This window comes from Patagioenas fasciata, chromosome 1 (assembly GCF_037038585.1).
Source record: "Patagioenas fasciata isolate bPatFas1 chromosome 1, bPatFas1.hap1, whole genome shotgun sequence".
NCBI lineage: Eukaryota > Metazoa > Chordata > Aves > Columbiformes > Columbidae > Patagioenas > Patagioenas fasciata.
The window spans coordinates 37,973,189-37,997,907 of NC_092520.1; the positions used below are offsets into that span (position 1 = coordinate 37,973,189).

At 37.7% G+C, this 24,719-nt stretch overlaps 1 protein-coding gene across 7 annotated transcripts in view; it reads right to left on the reverse strand.

The window, feature by feature from the left end:
• The window catches only part of DIAPH3 (diaphanous related formin 3), a 226,432-nt gene that overhangs the window by 109,141 nt on the left and 92,572 nt on the right, over positions 1-24,719 (reverse strand). For all 7 annotated transcript variants that reach the window (XR_011738190.1, XM_071805977.1, XM_071805982.1 and 4 more), the window contains 3 exons: positions 20,410-20,505; positions 19,398-19,492; positions 17,843-17,944 (listed from right to left, as the gene is read on the reverse strand). Coding sequence is in view for 6 of the 7 variants with exons in the window: in XM_071805977.1 (XP_071662078.1) it covers positions 17,843-17,944; positions 19,398-19,492; positions 20,410-20,505 (293 nt within the window). In the remaining variant the exon portion in view is untranslated. The remainder of the gene's footprint in view (positions 1-17,842; positions 17,945-19,397; positions 19,493-20,409; positions 20,506-24,719) is intronic.

Genomic DNA, 24,719 nt, shown 5'->3' on the forward strand with positions numbered 1-24,719 from the left:
CTGGAACAGGTGAAATGTCTGTAGAGTCATTTCAAGCTCCAGGGACCTAAGAGGTACTGAGTAGCAGCAAGATTCTTCCAGCAGAGCTGCCCTACATTAGCCAGTCATTTGGATGCTGCACTTTATTTAGGTGGTTGAATTCCAAGAAACCCTTGAAGGTGCTGAGAGTCAAAATGGCAGGATCATGTACTAATCATGGTCTTTACTCAAAACAGAAACCTTTTTCTTAAGATGTTCAAATCACAATGTGAATACTAGAGGACTGCTTACATTTTTGGTGAAATAAAAGCATCAAGTCAGCTTCAGGACAGAAATTTAAAGGAATCTGCAAAGTGAATCACTGGAGGCAGAAGCAAGGACTCTTCAGACAAACAACCTTATTGATCTGAAATTGTGTAGAGATATCTGACAGGAAGAAAACTGAGATACCCTATGTGTGCCAGAAGAAACAATAACCAACCACTTTCAGCCATCTGACTTAACATCAGACAATAATAAGACTTTTTTAACCTATTGTTTAGATTACCTACCCAAAAGAGTTTCACCAGAACCGAACAAGGATAAGAGTGAGACCTGCTGGTACTGAATCTTTTAGAGGACCATTCCTCTATGATTCAGCATCACAATCTTTCAGTGATACAGACAAAATAACATAATCCGATTCAACCAAATGGTAACAGCAAACACTCAGATCAGTGCAGATCATGATGATCAGTTTTAGAAGATATGTCTGGAGCCTGGTTCTCCTCCCTATACAGGTCCAAGCTTTGAAAGACGCCAACAGTAGAAGAATTAAGGATATTATCCCTCTAAACAACATAAGTAACTTGACTGCAATATGTAATGAAGATTTTTTAACTGTCACAGTTATAGCAGAAAGTTAATCTTTGGCAACACTCCTGCAAAGGCTGGAATTACTGATGGAGAACACTGACAAGGCAGAGCAGCAGATACATGTGACTTATAGAAAACAACAGAAGTAGTAAAGGTTCACAGGCAGAAATTAACGCAACCAAAATATCTCACAGCACAGATGCACCTCACCATTTCAGGATTTTAAATAAACTGAAATGTCCTGGGGTATGGCTGTGTCCAAGCATCGAGGATTAGGAAAGGTAGAGTACACCCCAACAGACATAGTGATAGTATGATACTTCCCAGACAACAATGAAAAACTTTTATACATTCTGAGTTATCCTCAATGAGGACATACAGGTGAAACCATCAGCTGAATATGGAATTGATCATTTTAAGTGTCTCCTGAATTATTTAAGACAAACTAGCCTTCATCAGGCCTCACTCTAATCTTCAATTTACTCTAGTGAAATCTTTTTCTCTGGTACGAGCTCATTAAAACATATCCATCAATGAAGAAGCTGCGAAGCCACATAAGGATTGCTTGCCAAATTCTATTTGGGTTTGCTGTCACTGTATTTCACAAGGTTTGGACACTAATTATTTCTGAAACAATATTTCATAATTCTCTCAATTTTATCTTGGAGTAAATAAAAGTGATCAAGGAAAAATCTGTTTCTTTTTCTTTCACTCCTGGACAGTATGGGGACCTATTTCCGAATACCTCAAGTTTGAAGAAAATAAAGCAGGAGCTATCTATCACATGTGGCTCTTGAGACACTATTCTCAGCTGTGAGATGGCTAATTTGGTTGCCTACAACCAAGGTCAAATGTCCACTAATAGCATCCTGGCAAGCAGTAGCAACTTTTTACATTAAAAGTGTTTATAAAAACCATTAAAATTATGATTTTTTAAAAAAATGAATTGTACTTACAGATTTAAAACCATATTACCAAATTAAATATATCTAGGACTATCTTACATCACTAAGCATTACAGACACGGAAGAGTCTACATGCTTATTACTGGATTCAGCTCCCTCAATGCAGCATAACCAAAGGAGAAGTACTTTTGGGAACAGTTCCTGGTGCAACAGGTTGTTAATGTATGTTGGCATGGATAAGCCTGAAGCTTTAATACTGTTGTGTGGGCAAGAGAATGGGGAGAGGTAGTTGTGTGCTGGTGGGGAACTATAGTTACACAACATTCTTGGCTGGAGCAGCAAGAAAGCCTACACAACACCCTGCAACTCTCTAAAGAATCAATTATTTTTTTAGTATTCTGGCGCTCACGTATATAAATTGTACCCCAAAATAACTTGGGCAGGGTGGGGGCAAAAACCTGGAGGTACGTGATATGGGACCAAACATTGCAATGTACCTCTGTTCCTCCAAAAGCATACTGACATGTCAGGCCTGAGAGGTGCAGGGATGCCTGGTAGACATCCAAGTTCTAAACAGCTGGAATATGCTCGTAGCCAGTTTTCCTATGATGTGCTGCTCTGTCTTCCTCATGACAATACAGGGAAGATGTGCTTTGTAACCATTATAGCTTGACTTAATAAACCTATCTGATTCTGTCTTGTTCTTGAGATCTCAACTATCTGACTGGATGCTCAGCTCATTCGGTTCTTGCTGCCTCACAAACTGTGCTCAGAAATTGCTTGGCAAAGCACAATTCTGCACAGGCCAAAAGCATACCCATGTCTACTAACAAATTAGCATTATGGACAATTGCAGTTTAATGTCCAAAAAGTTCTCAGGCACTTTTTGTTGATTAATACAGACACAGCCTTAAAATGTCACTCAGTGATTTACCATCCCCACAGCTGCTAAAAATAGTGGGATACAAAATGGTTCAGAAAGTTGCTTTTGAAATATTAAATAATATTCAAAACCGACATAAAAATGATGAGAACTGAATTTGGATGGTTTTTGTCACTATTATTATCTGAATTAATTTATTACAAAAAAAGGAAAGGCCACCAAGGACATGAAGAATTGCATACACAAAGCAACACTTATAGATCAAAAAGAATGAAGGATCTCAGGGCCTCATACAAAATGTAAAAGCTATGCAGATTCTCTGAATCATCACCTGCAACAAGCTATTTTAATCAACCATTATTTTGTTTCCTCTTAAATACAAATATATCAAAGAGTATGAAAAAAAAAATCCACCCACCATTTGCCTCAAGCATTTTCAGCATAAAACAGCAATGCAGACAAACTAAGAAAATCTTCATCATTCCAGAATTTCTCTTTTTTTTTTTTTTTTTTAAATCTAAAATCATAGCTTGTGTGGACAAAACCCGAGATAAGCACAACTCAAAAACCAGGATATTATTCTGTGTTACTGATTCCTTACCATTAGTCCCTTAATAAAATCTACCTTACCAGTTTGAGATAAATTTCCAGGTGGCTTGCTTAGTAAAGGCAGAGATCAGATAATTGTGCTATGACCTAGGCTACCACTGAGATTTGTCATATGATATCCTAGGTACAAAATGTTTCTTTTCATCAGAAAGATATTCTTAAAAATATGCAATTAAGTAGTCACATCATACTAACGGCAATGTTTATATGCCATAAGCTATTTAAAGCAAGACTGTGTTTGGATATTTTGGTTAGTGTGCATCTGGAATAAGCTGGAAAACATTCTGCACTCCATTCTGCTTTCCTATGGGAGAATCAGATATTCATGTCACCCAAAAAAGGTGCCAGCTCAAAAAGATGTCTGATTACAACCTCTATAGTCTATCTAGTCAGTTAATTCCATTGTTTTGTTATTCTCACTATTAGAAAAATATTTCCATTATCCCACCTGTATCTTTTTTGTCAAAAGTATAAGCCTACTACATACTGCCATATCATCCATCCCTATTTAGGATAAACTATTCCTTTCCTTTTTCCATTTTTCCTACACATATTCTGAAAGAATATTCTTGGTCTTAAGTTAAAGAACTTACAAATAATATTTCTTCCTATCACATATTCCTATAGCTATCATCATTAGTCATCTCTGGAGTTTCTGTCTTGGTCCACACATTTATAACTGATGTACTAAACACATCCAAAAAAATGTAATATTCTAGCTGGGACTTGAGCAGTGGTGAATAGAGGAAAATTCAGAAGTTCTACAGGCTATGTTTGCACTTCTACATTTCAGTTTAATGTGCATTTGTTGGTTGCAAAATAACGGCACAACTGACTCATGTCTGACTGACAATCCACTACAATTCACTGTTCTTTATCAGAATTGCTCTGTTAACCGCGGACTTCAACTCTACAATCACTGCCATTTAAATCTTGAGTCACCGATGTTCCAAAAATATTTTTCACCCTCATTAAGCAACCTGTACTTGTTAAAAACCTTTAGTAAAAAGAGGTACTCAGCACAAAAAAGGAAATTATTCAAGGGTCAGTTACAACAGAGCAGTGTAACAAGAGGATGGCTACTGGAAACTGAATTATGATGCTTCTGACACAAAAAAAAACCCACCATAGTATTTCCAACCACCTCCTGCAAAAAGTATAGTTTGAAATATAAATTATGAGAACATATCTGAAACAATTAGGAGGTACAATTCTCATTCTCCTGTTCACAGTATGTTTGTTTGGGATTGGAAGGGACCTCAAAAGATCATCAAGTCCAATCCCCCTGCTGGAGCAGGAACGCCTAGGTGAGGTCGCACAGGAATGTGTCCAGGAGGGCTTTGAATGTCTCCAGGGAAGGAGACTCCACAACCTCCCTGGGTAGCCTGTTCCAGTGCTCTGTTACCCTCACTGAGAAGAAGTTCTTTCTCAAATTTAAGTGGAACCTCTTGTGTTCCAGCTTGATCCCATTGCCCCTTGTCCTATCATTGTTTGCCACTGAGAAGAGCCTGACTCTGTCCTCATGGCACTCACCCTTTATATATTTATAAACATTAATAAGGTCACCCCTCAGTCTCCTCTTCTCCAAACTAAAGAGACCCAGCTCCCTCAGCCTTTCTTCATAAGGGAGATGCTCCACTCCCTTAATCATCTTTGTTGCCCTACGCTGGACCCTCTCCAGCAGTTCCCTGTCCTTCTTGAACTGAGGGGCCCAGAACTGGACACAATATTCCAGATGGGGTCTCACCAGGGCGGAGTAGAGGGGAAGGAGGACCTCTCTCGACCTACTGACCACCCCCCTTCTAATACACCCAAGGATGCCATTAGCCTTCCTGGCCACAAGGGCACAGTGCTGGCTCATGGTCATCCTGTTGTCCACCAGGACCCCCAGGTCCCTTTCCCCTACACTGCTCTCTAATAGGTCATTCCTCAACCTATACTGGAACTTGGGATTGTTCCTGCCCAGATGCAGGACTCTACACTTTCCCTTGTTAAATTCCATCAGGTTATCCCCCGCACAACTCTCCAGCCTGTCCAGGTCCCGCTGGATGGCAGCACAGCCTTCTGGCATGTCAGCCACTCCTCCCAGCTTAGTGTCATCAGCAAACTTGCTGATAGTACACTCAATTCCCTCGTCTAAATCATTAATGAATATATTGAATAATATTGGCCCCAGTACTGACCCCTGAGGCACTCCACTAGATACTGGCCTCCAACTGGACTCCGCACCATTGACCACCACTCTCTGGTTTCTCTCTTTAAGCCAGTTTGCAACCCACCTCACTACTCTATTGTCGAGACCACACCCCCTCAATTTAGCTGTGAGGATGCTGTGAGGGACTGTGTCAAAGGCTTTACTGAAGTCAAGGTAGACCACATCCACCGCTCTGCCATCATCCATCCACCTTGTTACATTCTCATAAAAGGCTATGAGGTTGGTCAAGCATGACTTACCCTTGGTAAAGCCATGCTGACTGCCCCTTATGACCCTCTTATCCCTGATGTGCCTTGAGATGACACCAAGGATAAGCTGTTCCATTGCTTTCCCAGGGACAGAGGTGAGGCTGACCGGTCTATAATTACCCGGGTCCTCCTTCTTGCCCTTTTTAAAGACTGGAGTGACATTTGCTTTCCTCCAATCCTTGGGCACCTCTCCCGTTTCCCAAGACTTGGCAAAAATGATGGATAGCGGTCTAGCAATGACTTCAGCCAGCTCCCTCAGCACCCGCGGATGCATCCCATCTAGACCCATGGATTTATGGATGTCCAGACTATTTAATTGTTCCCTAACCCAGTCCTCATCGACTAAAGCAAACTCCTCCATTAACCTGGCTTCATCCGGGGTCTCAGAGGTACAGGGTTCCCCAGGACAGCCTCCAGCAGAGTAGACAGAGACAAAGAAGGCATTCAGCAATTCTGCCTTCTCTGTGTCTTCTGCCACCAGGGCACCCACCTCATTCATCAGTGGGCCTACATTGCCTCTGGTATTAGTTTTATCTGCTATGTATTTGAAAAAGTTCTTCTTGCTGTCCTTGACCCCTCTCGCCAGCTGTAATTCTAAGGAGGCCTTGGCTACCCTAGCTGCCTTCCTGCATCCTCTAACAGCAGCCTTATATTCCTCCCAAGTGGCCAGTCCCTGCTTCCATGACCTGTAAACTCGCCTCTTCTGCTTGAGCATACCCAACAGATCCCTATTCAACCACGCAGGCCTTCTGGCTCCCTTCCTCGACTTCCTACGTGTGGGGATGCTCTCATCCTGAACATGGAAGAAGCAATCTCTGAATGCAATCCAGCTCTCTTGGGCCCCTTTTCCTTCAAGCAGTCTTGCCCATGGGATTTCCCCCAGCAATTGCTTGAAAAGGCCGAAATTAGCCCTGCCAAAGTCCAGGGTTGCAATTCTACTTGCTATTCTGTTCCTGCCACACGAGATGCTGAACTCCACCATCTCGTGGTCACTGCAACCCAGGCAGCCCTCGATCTTTACTGCTTCGACCAGACCCTCTTTGTCAGTGAGGATGAGATCCAGCAGTGTACCTCTCCTGGTCGGCTCCTCCACCATCTGCATGAGGAAGTTATCATCAATGCACTGGAGGAACCTCCTGGACTGTGGCTGGCTGGCTGAATGGTCCTTCCAGCAAACATCAGGGAAGTTAAAATCACCCACAACAACCAGGGCCTGTGACTGTGAGGCCACTCTCAGCTGTGCATAGAAGGCCTCATCAACTTCCTCAGTCTGATCTGGTGGCCTGTAATAGACACCTACAACAGTATCACCCCTGCCAGCCTGTCCCTTGATCCTGACCCATACACTCTCGACTCGTTCCTCATCCGCTCCTGGGCAGAATTTAGTACATTGCAGTTGCTCTCTCACATAGAGAGCAACTCCACCACCACGCCTGGCTGGCCTGTCTTTCCTGAAAAGGGCGTAGCCATCCATGACCACATTCCAGTCATGTGAACTGTCCCACCACGTTTCCGTAATTGCCACCAGATCATAATCTCCCGACCGAACACAGGATTCTAACTCCTCCTGCTTATTCCCCATGCTGCGCGCATTGGTGTGCAGGCATTTCAGGGAGCGAGCAGAGCACACCAGTTTCTCCCTAGGGGCACAGGAGGCCACCCGGTCCTCATCTGTTCTTTCAAACACCATATTTACTCCACAAATAAAAAGGAGAGTTGTTTGTCAACAAGTTCTTTTTCAAGTGCATGTTCCTTGCTGAACAGATTTTTAGAAGTGTGTAAAAAGAGTTCAACGTCTTCTTTTCTCAGTGGCACTTCCTGTCTGCAGGATAGACATTCACAAAAGCCCTTTACACTCTGGTTACATCGTTAGGTCAATGTGATCTTTTCCTGCTCTATCATTTTTTACCAGAAAGATTAAGGTTAGTGTGAATAGAAATGTAAGCATGCAAAATACACAGCAGCATAATGGTCAACAGAATGAGCTGTATTTCTTCTCAGGACACCATTCCCAGCAGGTTGCAGTGCCAAGTTGAACATGAGCCAACAGTTGTGCCCTGGCAGCCAAGAGGGCCAACCATGTCCTGGGGTGCATCAAGCACAGCATTGCCAGCTGGGCAAGGGAGGTGATTGTCCCGCTCTGCTCTACACTGGTGTGGCCTCACCTGGAGCACTGCATGCAATTCTGGGCACCACAGGATAAAAAGGACAAAGTGTTAGAGTGTGTCAAGAGGAAAGCGAACAAGATGGTGAAAAGTCTTGAGGGCAAGACTTATGAGGAGCATCTGAAGTCACTTTGGCTGATCAGCCTAGAGAAGGCTGAGGGGTGACTTCAACACAGTCTACAGCTTCCTCTAGGGGGAAGTTGTAGGCCAGGGAAACCTGGCCAAAATTTTCAAGAAGCTGAAGTCAGGAGATTGAGACAAAGACAACCTCACGGCAACTGATGACTTGTGACCACGCAAAAGATCTGTCAAAAAAAAGCTTGCTGTCATCAATCAAGAACCACCACAGAGACATAATACGGGTTTGAGATGGTCCCTTGTCTGCTGTGCTGCACATCAGCGACCCTGGCCAGACTATGTGGAAACACACATGGCGCTGCCCAGAAGAATGTGGGTACGACAGCACAAGTGAATTAAATCTGTAACAGGTTTAGCAGGTAGAAATCAATTTACGTCAAAACTGTGCAAGTAAAAATCACTCTTGCTTCTCCACAAGACTTCACATATAGTTTTTTCTCTATGTTCATCTTTCCATGCAAGTTTAAAACTTAAAAGCTTTGGGTTACTGTAAACTTCTCTTTTGTATTTATCCTTCAACTTAGAAGAAAATTCAGAAAGTTTACTTCAAACAAGCAAGTAATAAGATGCCCTTATCTGTTGCTTCATGACCCTTACAATTTTAATATCTCAGAAAAAAACCTCAGACTCTGATCTAATTAATACAAATGAACAAAAATAGGAGATGATCTTTAGTACTTGAATATTTTACATTCAAAAAGAACTAACAAATGTTGACTCACACATATCTATTCTAGTTTTATTAAAAACAATTATAATGAAGAGTGGTTTATTTCTCAGCTCTCCAGCAGTCTGTCAAATAAGGACATCCTATTTATTTTCTCACACTGTATTTCTTAAAAGGCTCTAAACTTGCTTGTCTGAAATTAATACCACTGTATTATTGGACCATTCTTAATTAACCTGTATTTGAATAAGTGATCTTCATTACTTCTTTTTGTTCTTATTTTTTAAAAGTTTTACACAACTATTAACCACAACTCAGAATAGCATATAACTAGGACTTCCTATCTATTTACAAGATAGACTGTCATTTAAAAGGGTTCAGAAGAGTTCTTGTTGAAAAACTACTGTATAATCACATTTCCCAATAAACCAGCTCCTCTAGAAACTTCTAGTTTCTGCTTTCTTCAACATAACTATATTTTTCTTCTATTTTGTCATCTATAAGTTCTTTTCCTGTGAAAGCAGCTCCATGGTCCAAATCCATTTATTTTAACTATTCTTTATACTTAAGATTACCCATGGTGGAGTGTCTCCTTTTAAGTTTCTCTCAAGAGGATATCTAAGCAAACATTATTTTTTCTGAAGTTATCAGAATCTTCACTTGGCAGCCAAATGGGGGCTTGAGATGTCCTAAGCAAGAGATAAGAAAAGCAAGGCTGTCCCCAGGTGAGTCAACATTGGACTCATGTCAGAACACTGTCAGTGCCTGGAGTACAAAGGAAAAACATACTCTAATGGAGCGGAACTGAAGCAATGTTAGATGTTAGCTTAGCTCACACAGCCAGAGAAGGGCTCTGCTGCTCCTGGAAAGCCACACAAGGGGAAAACAAAACAAACCCACAAACAAACAAAAAAGAAGCCCCACCACAATAAAGAAATAAATACACAGCTAAAACAGATATGCATATTGGTTTCTCCCTCAGCTATAACTGGACCTATAGTCATCAATGCTTAAGACAGACACTGTGCTGTGCCACCCAGACAAAACCCTTGAAGTCAAAAGGAAGCTGAAACTTGAAATGACCAAATAATAGCTAGAAGAGGGGACAATATAACTATGTGCAAGTAAATATGAAACACTCTTCAACTTCTGGCAGGAAATTGTCCAGTATTTCACAGAACTATGAGAAAAAAAAACGAGGCAAGGAGGCTGTCAGGGTTTTAGTATAAGGACACGAGAACAGTGCTGATAAATACACTGAGGGCTATAGGCCTCGGTCTTTGAAAGAAGTGATTGAGAATTCCACACAGACAGGACCACTTCTTTGTACAATGCAATTTTGAAAGAGACCAGCCTTTAAAGAATTTCACGCAACTAAGATAAGGAACTTTTACCAGCTGAAGAGTAAGGGAGAGAAGAAAATTTAAATTAAAAAAAAAAAGCAGAAAATTTGTTTATATGTGGAAGACAGAAGGACAAAAACCAGCAACGAGCTCGTCATCAGCAGTGGAATACAAGGAAAATACAAACCGTCAGTGCGGTAACAGGAATAAAGACAGGTAATAACATAATTAAACATATATTTGCATAAGAGTCCTTGGACAGATTGATACAGCAGAGTGAATGTCTAAATGGAAGGTGAGATGTATTCTAAAGAATATGCAATTGACCAAGTTTTGAAGTATAAAATTCAGAGAGAAAAAAGTTACTGCAAACATGAATGGAGATAACAGTATTTGGTAAGTGTTTCTGCTTGTCCAAAAAATTAAGGAGATAAAGGAAAATATTTGGCAAAGACAGACAAACTGTTCGCAATAAGAAAAAAGAACTAAACATTTTAATTCTGCTTGACGACAAAATCTATGATCATCAAAAAAGTGAAGATGACAAAAAGTAGAAGAAAAGCAACTGCTATATCAATCAATGGTCATAAGTGTTGTCTATTAGGTATTTCAGACAGAAAAATACTGCAGATGGTTAAAGCATGAGACGTGTCCCACAGAAAATTCCCTCCTGAATCTTTATCGTACAAAAGAATTACCTTACACTGCAGGAAATTTCTTTATACACATGCCTAATCCTCTTTTACAAAGTTTTTGCAAAAAAAGTACATAGCATAGTTTAGCACAAAAAGTGCAGTCAGGTAAATATTAGTTTTGTAGCTAACATACTTTTAGAAATGCCAAACAAAAAGTACTAGGTTAAAAGAGGCTTTATTTTAATAAAGATTTCCAAAGTCCAGTTAGTTATTCCAGAAATCTCATTTGTTACTTAGTAAAAATATTATCTTAACCTGGGATAAATCAGCATTTAGTGCATACTTTTATTTTTCTTCTAAAAAAAAGATTCTAAACTATTGCTTGACATCCCAACATTTCTTTTTTCTGGGATTCCAACTCTTCTTTCACTAGAATACTCAAAAAACTTGTAAGATGCATAACATCAGTTTAATTATCATATTCTTGCAATATTCAAAACCTCACTAGTGGTTCCTGATTCACTCCTTGTCTGTGAGGACAAAAGAAAAAAAAAGGAAGAATAACAGACAAACTGGAAATGGAATGCAACAGCATTCTGTCATCTTGTTTGTGAGGCAGAAAGATATTTAATCACTATACTTCAAGAACTCAGTTTCTTCACCACATGAATTTTAGCAGAAACAGTTCATTGTTTCAGCACTTTATAATCTCTTATGCAGAAAGACTCAAAGAAATAGGCTATATGGTATACACTAGGTATTATTAAATATAGGGCTGGATAAAACCATGTAACCACGAAAGCCTTTGGAGGAAGACGTCTGAAATGCAAAGTGTCACTGTTGATGGCAAATGCTTTGGGTTTTGTTTCAGGTGAAAGCCAAATATACACCTGTACTCAGTTGCAAGGCTTGAATGGTGGTATGGCAATAGTTCATCAGTGGAAATCCATTAAACAGGTTACTGTATTTAAAGTATCGGTCACGATTAATAAATCTAACTAGTAACTATTATATCAACTTCACCGAAAACAAATGAGATGACATTATTTAATTATCTACTCCTTTATTTGATATAACGACAGAGACTACATCCAAAATTAGAAAATATTCTGTAAATCAATATGGTTTTTCTCAGTAGGAAAGAACTACTTGCAGAACAAATCAATGTTGCTAAACATTTGAAGTCCTAAAGCAACATATTACTTATATCGCCCACCAGAGAAAGCACCAGGAAAAAATATATAAAAAAACCTACAAAAAACAAACAAACACACACAAAATAAATCAAACTTCTGTCAACAGTCACCTACCAAGATGATCATCTAGCTGAAACCCCATTCTTATTAGATGGGTCTTGCACTGAAAGTGTGTTGTCATATGGCTACTCATTTCTAAACACAAAGATAATCTTCATCGTTCACATGTTTTATAGAATACATCACCCAATATCAGTCGTAATCAATGAGACCTCCAAGAAAATAAGATGACAGTTAGGCTGCTTTAGGAGGAAGTTTATTGCACTGAGTAAAACCAACTACAAAACAATAACTATAGTAAACCAAAATGCAACTGAATATTTAAATTTCAGCAAGCACAAGCATACTTCATCAAGAATTTGAGCAACGAAATACTGCATTCAAACCAAGATCAAGTTAAGATAAAACTATTATATGAAGCTAAGTTAAGCACTTAGTAAGATGAACACATTTAATACAGTTTTCATAAAATACTTCATGGATGCATGGAAGCTCCCCCTCCCGCCCCCAAAAAAAGAAAATAAAAGTAACCCAAACTCCACAGTAATAGTTGATAGTATCTATGTTCTGAGACATCAACCTGGAGTAAGTGAAGGAAAGAATGTACAGGAAAATAAAGTAGTTTATCTAAGGAAAACCTAAAGTCTGGAAAAGAAGATAAGGGTAATAAAGGATTTACTTTAAACTTACTGCTGAATGAACAGAAAACATAAAAGTGCAAAATAACTTAAGAATAAGAGGATAATTGCAGAAACCACAAAAGCAACCTATAGAGTCACTACAAAAAGAACAACAAAAGCTCAAGCCACACTCATGAAGGGACGCTGAACTGTTTAAGAGTCATGTCCTCAATGTCTTTAAGCCAACAACAAGTTAATTAACTTCAGTTGAAGTAAAAGCTACAGTACTGTAAGTCACAGCATGCCAGTTTCACGGTAAGTGTCTAGCTGTTTCTTTCAGAATACCAAATCTTGACTTTGAATTCAAAGTCAGAAGGACAAAAGAGGGCTCCATTATAATTATCAGTTTACTCACTACTTAGGCTCTTCCTTGGAAGTCAAATAGTTTAGTCATTCCCTTAATCATAATTTTAGACTAAATTAACATGGGATCTCTGAATTCTCTGAAATACCATTGCTACAGGACATTAACCAGCTAAAAGAAAAACCTGAAAATAATGTATAGTATGTTTGATTCTCCTCATTTGAAGAGATTAGCAAAAAATGCGGCATAAACCAGCTATTTTAAGGAAAAACAAACAAAAACCACCAACAAAGCACAACAAATACACTTAGAAGATTCATATTTATGTCAACAGCAGTACTTAAAAAAATGAGTATAAGTTCTCAGCCCACTGCCCAGCCAGTCCAAAACAAAAGATAAAGACAGCCAGATAGAGACTGAAGAACTCTGATGAAACACAAATACATGAGATTCCATTTACAAAGAGTAAAACAAGTGGCTTCTTCAAAACTTCCCTCCTTCAAGAGAAATGAGAAATATTTCATGTTAAAAACTGATTGTAGCTTGTTCTCTAAAAGAAGCTCTACTGGATGAATAGAAGGTGTGACACCAGAAAAATGGTGCCTTTCAAATTTATTTGTACTTGAATACTACCAGATTTAAAACAACAACAACAAACACACACAACAAACAATCAAACAGAGAGCAAAAGGATGGTGAAATAAAAAAGACCCTATTGTGTAAGAGTTAAGAAAAGTGTGAATTAACTTGTGGGGGTGCTTTAAAATGTATCTTAATTTACAAAATTATTTACAGGTACTGCAGAAAGGGAAGTAATTAAAGGATTAATGTGACTGAACTAAGTAACACAAATGTGTTCAGAAATGTTATTACTTCAAGATTCCAGAAAGGTTTGCTGGCTATTAAGTAGACACCATTTTACTTGCCAACTGAATTACCTTTTTAGACAAAACTGATCTGGACAGCCAATTCTATAGTTGTACAATAGTGAGGATACTGTTAGCATTACAGAGACAATAATACAGTATTAAAACCACTGCCAAAAAGTGCTCAAATACTACAGAAGTCTTGATGAAAGAATGAAGACTAGAGATTATTTAATAAAAATAGAAAATAACACTTGTTACGATGGTTTGATGACAGCAAAAAAATAAAAAATAAATACTTTTTTCCCCATAATCCAATTTGCTTTCCAAAAGACATCTATTAGGTACTAGAGGGCTCCTGATCAACTGCAAAATGTTAACACCCTAAATTTCAAATTTATTACTATTGTTTGCATATCCAAATGCAGTAAATCTGATTTTTAAAGAACAAAAGACAGGTTTGTCAGTTGGGTAAGGCTCAAAATATGAAATAAAATAGCAAGGCAAGCTTTAACCAATGTGGAATTAATTTTTAAATGTCTTATTTGAAACAATGCCTATTCTTGATAATAAAGTTAAATATACGTTTGCTACTTAACTTTGTATTTTACTAATTCAGTTAAAATGCATAACCTTGCAAGGAACTGTCCTATATAAGTATTTCCCCAATGAGTCAGTTACATAAATAATACTGTTGGAATGATTTGGCACCATCAAATAGGTGTTTGCTCCTCAGCCAGTCCAGTTCATGGTCAAATTTACTGGTGTAAATATACCTTCGTTGACATTTTGCCATAATTTGTCAGGCTCAAGTGAACCTGCTGAAGCTCAGACATGCTTATCTCTGTCATCCTGGCAGACGTAGTTTGAAACAAGGTTATCAGGAAGAAGTATCGTGCTCAAGCTACTTTAATTCAGCACAGGACACCTGAATTTTTCTCAATAAGCCTGACGCATATGAACCTCTCCTCTACGTCAACAATCTACCCCTTCAGTTTTCTAACACTGAATTTTCTGGAAACCCACCAACTTTTAAGATTACTGGACAAAAGTGCATAGAGCTGAATTCCAGATTAGATTAAAGTGTTTCATTTTTTTTTAAACTAAAAAGTAATGTTTGATGTTTACATGAAACTTAAACATAAAACCCAAAAATGCTACCATAGAGTCCAATTCTGACAAGCACAGAAAGACTTGTCATCTGTGGCATCAACTGAGTCAAGGAATTCTACCAACAGATTTTATTCATTACGTAAAGAAATTTCATTCCCACCTCATGCATGATTGAGACATGGGCCTATGCAGAAACATATTCTTAGGAAACAGATGTATTACAACACATTAAATTCTGAACATATGCGACTCCAGACTAAATCTAGTATATCTGATTTTTAATTTCATCAGATTCTTTAACAGCATTTAGGATGAAGACATATTTTTGAGAATAAGGAAGAAGTTTGGAGAATCTAACATAGCTGTTTTAGCCTACAGGATTTGAAAAAACATTTTGGAGAGAAGATGAAAGTGAGAGGACGGAGTTAACTCTTCTAAAAGATAAGAAGCCTTCCATACCATACATCTGGCTGCGTATTCCAGGAATGCCCAATTACCATCTACTGTATATCAGTTGCAGTATTAGTTCATGTTCAAAGAGAAATAATATGCAAGTGAGAAGAATAGAAGTTCAAAGCCCAGAACCACGGAACGTCTAAAGAATTTGACATGTCACAATGTACAACTAAAGTAAATGTAAATTATTTTTCAAGATTATTGAAGTGATTTTTTGCAGGTATGGGGTTTTTTTGGTTGTGGTTTTTGGTTTTGCTTTTCTTTAAATGGGACATTAATATATTGATGCATCTTAGCTTTACATTGATTACCACAACTGGGTAAACATAAGAACACTCATTTATAAAGTTACAGATTTAAAACAAATTTTACAGCTGGAGAACTGATGCAAACATAATAATCATTTTCACAGCCTCCTCCCAATTCTCACCACCAAAGGTTAAATTCTGTTGGTCATGGTGGATTTAACTGTCAACCTGTTTCTCTCTTTCTAAAGCTCTGTAATATAAACTAGACTGAAAAGAAATCCAAAACTTATTGTGAAACCTACCTTTCTGAAACTACTGCTATTTAATGAACTGAATAAACAAATATTATAACCAAACAAGTGAAAAGGTAATAATTTCTCTGTCTTTAGATCTTCTGTGTTCTTTCCAAGCAACAGAGGTGCTGAAAGCATTAGTTTCTTATCTCATAAAACAACAAAATATGTTTTGACTGCATTTTTTCTTGGTTGAGGGAGGATACTCCTTTTAAAGGATCTCAGAGATCTATCCAATGACCTCTTGAGATAAGTGGTGCTAATTTAATCGAATAAAGTAAGGTTAAGATAGAGATGAACTATAAATAGATGCCTTGAATGTCTGATAAAATCTCAACAAGAACTAAAACACAAAAATATTTATTAGCTCTTTAACTAAGAAATTTGGACTAAGAGAAATTGATAATTTGGCTTCAAACAGAAAATCACATATTAAAATCTTGGAAATAAATAAAAGCATTAAAAACAGTGGTGCTCTTCCTCTTTCTTTTCTGCAGTTAGAAGACTCCCAAGAACACCAACACCAGCAGTGCATTAGATGTACAATGACTGTTAAAGATTGATCAAAAAAGAACAGCAGCAACAGCTTTCAGCAAAAGCACCACTTCAGAACTAGGCTGGGTTTTTTTGTGTGTGTTTGGTTGGCTTGGGATTTTTTTAATTATTTTTGGTTTTGTTTGTTTGTTTGATACTTGAAGAAGACTGTGTCACATCTGCAATTGGCACCAATTCAGCGTGGTGGTGTTTCCTGATCAGACCAACGTTCTTCAGCTGACTCAGAATAGTGACCACTGCTCTCATATTCCATACCTGTACTCCAGCTGTTCCAATATTTAGTACAGGTATTTGATATCCATATAGAAAACTATCAATAGCAATTGCCTACTCTTACAAAGACGAGATACTCCTCTTCCTGAAGTCCATAGACACAACTAAAATACTTATTTCCCTCCCAGGGAAACCCTCCCAGATGAAGCTAACAATGACCATCTTAGCTTGAAACACTAGAAGCGGACAAGAAAAATGAAAGACTTATATAGGTACATGCACCTAGGAAAAGAAATAGCCTTATTCTGTGTTTGTCTGGATGAAACCGATTATGAATTATGTGCTATATAGAAATTTTATCCAAACTATATTTCCACAAAAAGCATCAACTGCCAGCAGGGAACTAGCAGTATTTTCTTTTATCTCTTCCTTTCCTCCTTTGTTAATTCAACCTGAGAGATATGAGAAGTGTATTTACCCACTGGGAATGGAAAAAGTGACTACAAGTACTCATGACAGAACATACTATGAAACAGAGAAAGAAGGAGAAAGAATACATTAACACGGTGATAACTACAGTATTTTCTTCTCATTTACATGGAGAACAGAAAGAAAAAGATCAGTGTAGAAAACTTCACTGAAAAAGTTAACATTCAAACAAAATTATAGCCAGTAGATTTTAGCTATAGAAATTCAAAAACAAAGCTCTGTATCTCCCAGCGAAAATTTGGCACAGAAAATACCAGTGTTGGTTTGGGTTTTGGTTTGGGTTTTTGGTTGGGTTTTTTTGTTGTTGTTGATGGGTTGTGTTCTTTTTGTTGTTTCTTTTTTTTTTTTTTTTTTTTTTTGAGGGGGTGGGCAGGTTGTGGTTTTTGTTTGGTTGGGTTTGGGTATTTTCGTGGTGTGTTTTTGTTGATCTTGGTTTGATTATTTGTTTGGGTTATTTTGTGGGGCGGGAAGGGGGATTGGTAAACTAAATCAGCTTTTTAAAGAAAGGCAATCGCAAATAATTCCAGCTGTAATATTCCAACAATCAGGCCTTTCACATCCATAGATATGCCCACTAAAAATCAGATTAAAAGGCAGCACTTGTACACTTCTCCCAGTCTGGAACCCTCTCACATTTAGGAAGAAGCAGCCAGTATTGTTTCTGTAATATATGAAAACTGCTTTCCAGGAAAGGACAAAAATAAAATGGTAACAAAATAGAACTCACCACAACTCCAAACTGCTCTGGCTCAGACAAGTTATTATACTCGTTCTTGAACTTGGACAATGCATTCAGCTGTTCTTGTTCAGGAAGATGTTTTATTAAATTCTACCAAGAAAAGTAAAATAGGCTTTAAAAATCTCAAATTCTATGTTGCATGAAGTATTGCAGGCAAATGGCATTACATACCCATCATTACCACACACTTCAAACACAACACACTGCCCCGAAGACAGTACCATATTTCAAGAAAGGATCAGAAAGGCTAATTCGAGCATTTCCCCATTATTTGATGGAAAAGGCAGACATTTCAGTTCAGTCAAAATCTGTTTTATTACAATGCAAGTAAATAGCTTTCACTATATACAATCAACAGGCTGCTTCATGATATTGCTGAGGACCTAATTTTATTAATAGACTAAATTGTCACTGTTGAAAAGGAGTGGTAAGGTCAAATAGCATGAGAGAGAGTCTCAGAGCAAGCATGGACTATCTCAGACAGAGGTGAAGCTGAACATAACAGCATAGCATATTCCATCTCTCAGCTTTTCATGCTATTTTAGAGCATTTCTAGTTTTATTCCAAATAAAACAAAGATACACATCATGCTTCTTTTGAGCATTAAGAAAACCTTTAAAAAGAAAAGTGACCTAAGCGTAAACTAGAATAAACAAACAGCTTAGAGGTATAAACTGCTCTGTTCATCCTAATAACCTTAAAGTATTAATAATAGTTTCTGTAACAGTATTAACTGTATCATTGAATGAAATAAAGAGGTTTATACCACAATTATATATACTGTCACTGAAGATGACGGCTCATGTTTGTTCCTTCAAAAATTTCTTAAGAGAAACATTCTTCAAATCAATAAATCAATCAGTAGACAAGCTCCTTCTAAAGGAAAGTGAGGTCTAACTAGATCAACAGAGTTTAAAGATGTTAGAAATCCAAGCTTGAAGAAGTGAGGGCCAAAATGCATGCGGAAAGGAAAGGAGCATGCTAAACATTGCAGAGTCTCCTCACTATGACCTTATTTTGACATTACAATACTGTGGAAATTTATTTTGCAAGCAAAGTGTACGAATATAGATTTGCCTTGTTTTGACCTTCGCATACAAATTGCTGTGTGTTACAGTATGAGTCACACATTTGAATATCAAAGAGCCTTAATGCATTAGGAAATAGAGACTGCCTTAGCCTATGTTCAGGCCTCAGCTTATTGACCTATGTGGTATACTGCTTCTTACAGAACTTAGTTACATATGCCAAGTGGGTTATGCTAAGCAAGTTTGCTTAGGCCATAAACTGTGAACTTTTGAATTTTCTGTCCAGTTGAGAAAAGAGGGGCCCCAGAGTCAGTTCAAGTCAGAAGACAAGGGAGCTTTGATCGCCAGCAGAAGCTGCATTCCTAGAGATAAGTAAAGGAACAGAACAGCATGTCTGAGGACAAGAAACAGTAGAATGTGAGAAGTTATTAATGTTCTGGCCTTTTAGCTACAAGTTTCTATTTAATGAGAGGCTTACCCTGAAATATTTGGATTCAAAGTGTCTTTTTCCTTACCTGAATCATGGACTCTGATAGCTGTGTTTCATCTACTTCCAATATCATCATTTTGATTTCCTCATAAGGCACTCGGAAAGAGCCAAGGAAAATTGCTAAAACAAAGATTCCACACATAATGAAGAAAGACAACAAACTTTTTCTACTTACAAAACACAAGTTAAACGGGCTATAGCATCTACAGGTTAACAAAGACTACGCAAAGTAATACAGATAAAAAAATAACAAATGTAAATGTATTTTTATTTACTGTTCTATAATTCCAGTCCACTCCATCCATTTGTTATGCACAACATGTAGCATCACAGAAAACCTCCAGAAGCAGACAGTGACAAGTCTACTCTGCAGGACAATCTTTGCTGTTATAGTATTTTGTGCTGAAGTGACAATTACACTTTTTTCTTCAATGGTCTTGTAAGAGCTTCCCCTTAAAAAAGCATCATGAGAAACCAAAACCATATAAACAGTTAAAAACCAAAATGTTCTTATAAACACTGTTCATTCATTCACTACAATCCATTCGTTTCTATTTTATCTCTGTTCGCATTTAGGAACCTATTCTTTACAGCACTCCTCTCCATCAAAACTTCATAATCTTTATTTGCATACTAGCACATAATAGTGACTATTGCCTTCTTTCTAGAAAGTACATAAGAAATTGTCACGCTTCTTGCAGACATTATTGTTGTTTTGTTAGGGGAGCACAGGGGGCATAGTGGGACAGGCAGTACTGCTTGATGCATATGTTGAAAATATAGATAGATAATTAGATATATAGCTGCATGCTTGTACTTCAATGTATACAAAAGACAATAATTTCAGTCTTAAACGAGGGAAAACCTTTAACTGTTTTCCAGGTATTTTGAAATGTGCCTGGGTTTAACACCAATGTGCACGTATTCTCACACACTTTAAACAAAAAGTGGTTACCAGGCAGTCAGACAAGAGAGAAAGACATTTTTATGGAACATCTAGACAACGTTACTTCATCATAAAACCAGACTCTACTTACACAGATTCTGTGCAATCTTCGGGTCCAAAACTTTTAATTCTTTGATTCGTTTCTTAATGGATTTCTTTTCTTCAAAATCCTCCTCCTCTTTTTTTACTGCCAAAGTAAACACAAATACACTCACTGTTTACTCTTAATATTTAGAGAAAACATTAATGAATTCAGAAAACATATTTGCTATCAAAAAAACAGTTCACAAAGAACATATCATAGAATATACAGACAAAAAAATACAGAGGTTTTGCATTTATTCCTTGTATTCACAAAATTATTGCTCTTCAGTCAAATTTTTCAGCTTGTCAGCCTTCTAGAAAAAAATATATATATATTTTTTTAATATATAGAAACTGAAAAAAGATGTTAATGGTAATTGTACAAATGGTCTAAGGTCATGAAAGTCATATTTAAAACGCCATGCAACATACTTCAGTCAGCCTGGCCAGGTCACCATTCTGAACTGGATTTTACCAATAACAAATCTTAAAGAAGATATGTCAATATGTCTCAGAAATGAGCAATAAAGAACTAACCCAAAATTTAAGTATTTTTGTGACAGTTTTTGTCTAAATACATGCACCAAAATTATCAAAGGTGACCGAATCATTAAAAACTTAATATTACCTTATGATATAAATGAGTGTATACCTATTTTCTTATCTCCTCCAAAAATATGTATTTTTAAACATATGATGTAACCACCATATTATAAAATACCACAAAGTGATTGTATAAACATACATTAACACTGCTGGAAATTTTGGTTTATTCTTTCTTTTCAGAAAATAATTCATAAAATAGCATCTCCCAAACGCATTACATAAGCTGAATTTATTTCTCATTATTCACACATCATAAGAATTTCACTTAAAATAACTGCACAGGCTTGATAATGTATTAGTAGGAAGCATTTCAATTATTGTGCAAACAAATGAAAATACCAAAACCACACAGATCTTTCCTTAAATCCAACTTGGTTGTCCTTTTTTATTGTTTTCCTTTTTTCTTTTTCTTTCTCTTTTTTTCCTCTCCCAGCACAAATCTTCACCATCAAATGTTATTCACCCTGTGTATTACTATTGTTTATCTGATTATCTATACTCTCTCACAAATGAAATTAGTTTCCATGCTTTTACAGCATGATTGTTCCAAATTAAGTTATACGTGTTTCAAATATTTGAGAGCAGAGTAGAATGCTGTAATAAAGGTATATGGTGTATGTATATATATATATATATATGTATAAAGGTATATGCTACTGACTTACAAAGGAGATGGATATAGATGAGAGGTCTTGTCAAGAAGAGGCACAGGATTAAAATCTCTAGCTCACTGATGATTCCTGACAAAACTAGATGTAACATGAATTATCAAGAGGATTTTCCTAAGCTGAAATGACTTCTGTCACTTTTAAGCTTTGAGAGCTATGTCATACTTAAAAAATGTTTTTCTAAGTACAATAAGTTTTGTCTAGGATTGGGACACAGACTAAATGACCTCTTGAGGTCTTTGAGCTTTGTTGTCTGGGATACTCCCAAAGACATAAGAACTAAAAGACTTCACACAGTGACTGAAGGGACTAGATTCTAGTCCCTGTGGAGTTGGTGGAAACACAAATTTGAATCATCTCTTAAATCACTTCTTATACTTTATACCTGGCAGGCAGCATGATGACCTACTTGAGGACATGACAGAGTACAAAAAAGCACGTGGTATTCTGAAAAATGAAATTACTGAGCTAAGGCTTAAGGCAGTCCTTGCAAGACAGACTGATATCCAGGGTCCCAGCAAATCACAGGATGTCCCGAGTTGGAAGGGACCCACAAGGACCATCAAGTCCAACTCCTGTCCCTGCATATGACAATCCCACACTTCACACCATGTGTCTGAGGGTGTTGTCCAGTCTCTTCTCGAACACTGTCAGGCTCGGGGCTGTGACACCTCCCTGGGGAGCCTGTTCCAGTGCTCCACCACCCTCTGGGTGAAGAACTTTTCCCTAACGTCCAACCTGAACCTCTCCTGGCACATTTTCCTGTCATTCCATCAGGTTCTGTTGTTGGTCGTCAGAGACAAGAGATCAGCACCTGCCCCTCCTCCTCCCCTTGTGAGGAAGCTGTAGTTGCCATGAAGTCTCCTCCAGGCTGAACAAACCAAGTGACTTTAGCTGCTCCTCAACAGTATTTATTATGCATTTGAAAGCAAATGAAGTAGGTTTTAATCATGAATGTCACAACTCAATACCCCGTGCTCAAAAGGAAGAGAATGGCATTTGAGCTACTGGAGAAAAAGGAGGTTAACACTAAAGCTTCACTTTTATCTGGTTATGCTTTAAGAAGAGTCCCTACAGAACCCAGAAGGGCATGTCAGGGGCTAAAAATCTCAAGATGATGCTACTGTTTTCTGCTGCAGTTACACACCTCAATGGACCTCTCAGATTTCTCATTGGCTACATGCTGAAAACAGTCAAAACAGGAGGTGGTTATGCAAAATGATACAGCAAAACTTACGGTATCGTAACCCTAAGGAAAAAATGTATAAGCATAGAACACATTTACTCTAGTGACTTATGCAGGAATTGTATGCGAAGTTATACAACTATACAACAAACTAAATTGCTGCAAACTTACGTGGAACTTCTTCAGGAGAATTCAGGTCACATCCTTACATAGTTGGCAGCAATAAGAAGCATAGGATACATATTACTTGTCTTCCCTGTGGGAAATGTTACACTTGCCAATGAAAACTCTGATACCCCCTAGGCGCCTGCAGACATTTTTACCTCACTTGCTTATTAACGTATAAGTGAGAAAGGGAGGGAGAAAAAAGGAAAAAAAACAAAACAAAACAAACAAAACAAAACAAATAAACAAAAAGCAAACAAGCACCACCAAGAGACAAAACCATTATCTATTTCCAACAAGAAAAAAGGGAAAAAAAGCCCATTGGTAGAATGGGGGGAAGAAAAAAATTAATAGAAAGATGTGAACAGGTGAAGTAAATATCAAGATTACAAAGAAATCAAATAAAATAAGCAATTAGATTTTCATTTGGGGAGGGCACTGGAGCAGGGAAGAAAGTATACAGAGGACAGAAAATGGGAAACATTTGCTTAAACTGGCAAAGAGAAAGCAGCCCAGCAAGAGTGGGCAGCTGCTGCAGAAAGGAGGTGACTATCAAGGGAAAAAGATGTAAGATGTTGTCGTGGTAATGAGAGAAACATCAAACAAGGGTACCTCAAAATTCACAGACAGCTCTCATGGCTCCGAAGCTGGACCACCATACTAAACCACTAACTTTTTCAAAATCAAATGTCTTATTTCAGGTATTATAGGACTGGAAAGTAATGCTACATATCAATAACCACACATCCTCTCTAAGTTCTGTCGATATGTTACATTTGTCACACTGGGGGCATACGCGTGGGCCCAGCATCTGAACTGGATAATTTTTAGTCAGTAGTACCTGATCTGATGCTCTAGCTCTACCCTCTCAGGCTGGAAAACAAAGTGCTAGAGCACTTCAAAACATGTGGAATTCAACTCACACCCTTCACAGTTCCTCTTTTCTCCAAAATCCCACATCCTCATTAACATGACTCTAAAACTAACAGATGTGGTTGCCAGTGTACAGACGGACAAAACCTCAAAGGAGTTTTAGCTGTTGGAAAGATTGCTTTTAATGTCTCCTTCAAACATGTGTCCATATACTAATTCAACTGTAGTCAACTACCTCCACCTGTGGTAATTATCTGGCTGAAACCAGACTCCTGACAGGAGTGGTGACAGGACTGTTTTACAAATATAACATCACAGTTGGAAGCCTGCAGAACAGCATTTCATGGAAATGTGGATTGAATCTCACATAGCTGCTCCGCAGATCTACAAAAGAATAACAGTCTTAGTATGTACCACTGAAACAATCTGTACAGTCAAGAATTGCTATCCACTATTTCAATTTCTGCCACAGGTCTTGATTTGATCTGCCACCCATTATCTTTGTGTAGGAAAATCCATGTCTGTGCATCTGTATTCTAAAGGTTTTTTTTTTTTTTTCTAAAATACATCATCTTACTGAATAAAAACAAAATACTTTTGAAATACAGGCTTCAAAAGGAACATGCAGATCTGAATATTTATTTTAAAAAGTCTGAATTCCTAGTGCAGATGACACTTGAAAACTACATTACACAGAAATCTACAGAATACTCAGTGGAGTTATTTTGTCACTAAGTAACACAGTGTACAGAAAATTATACAAGACCTTGCACCTTTCCTACCCTCTTAGCTAAGGCAATAATCATCTTGCATTCTATC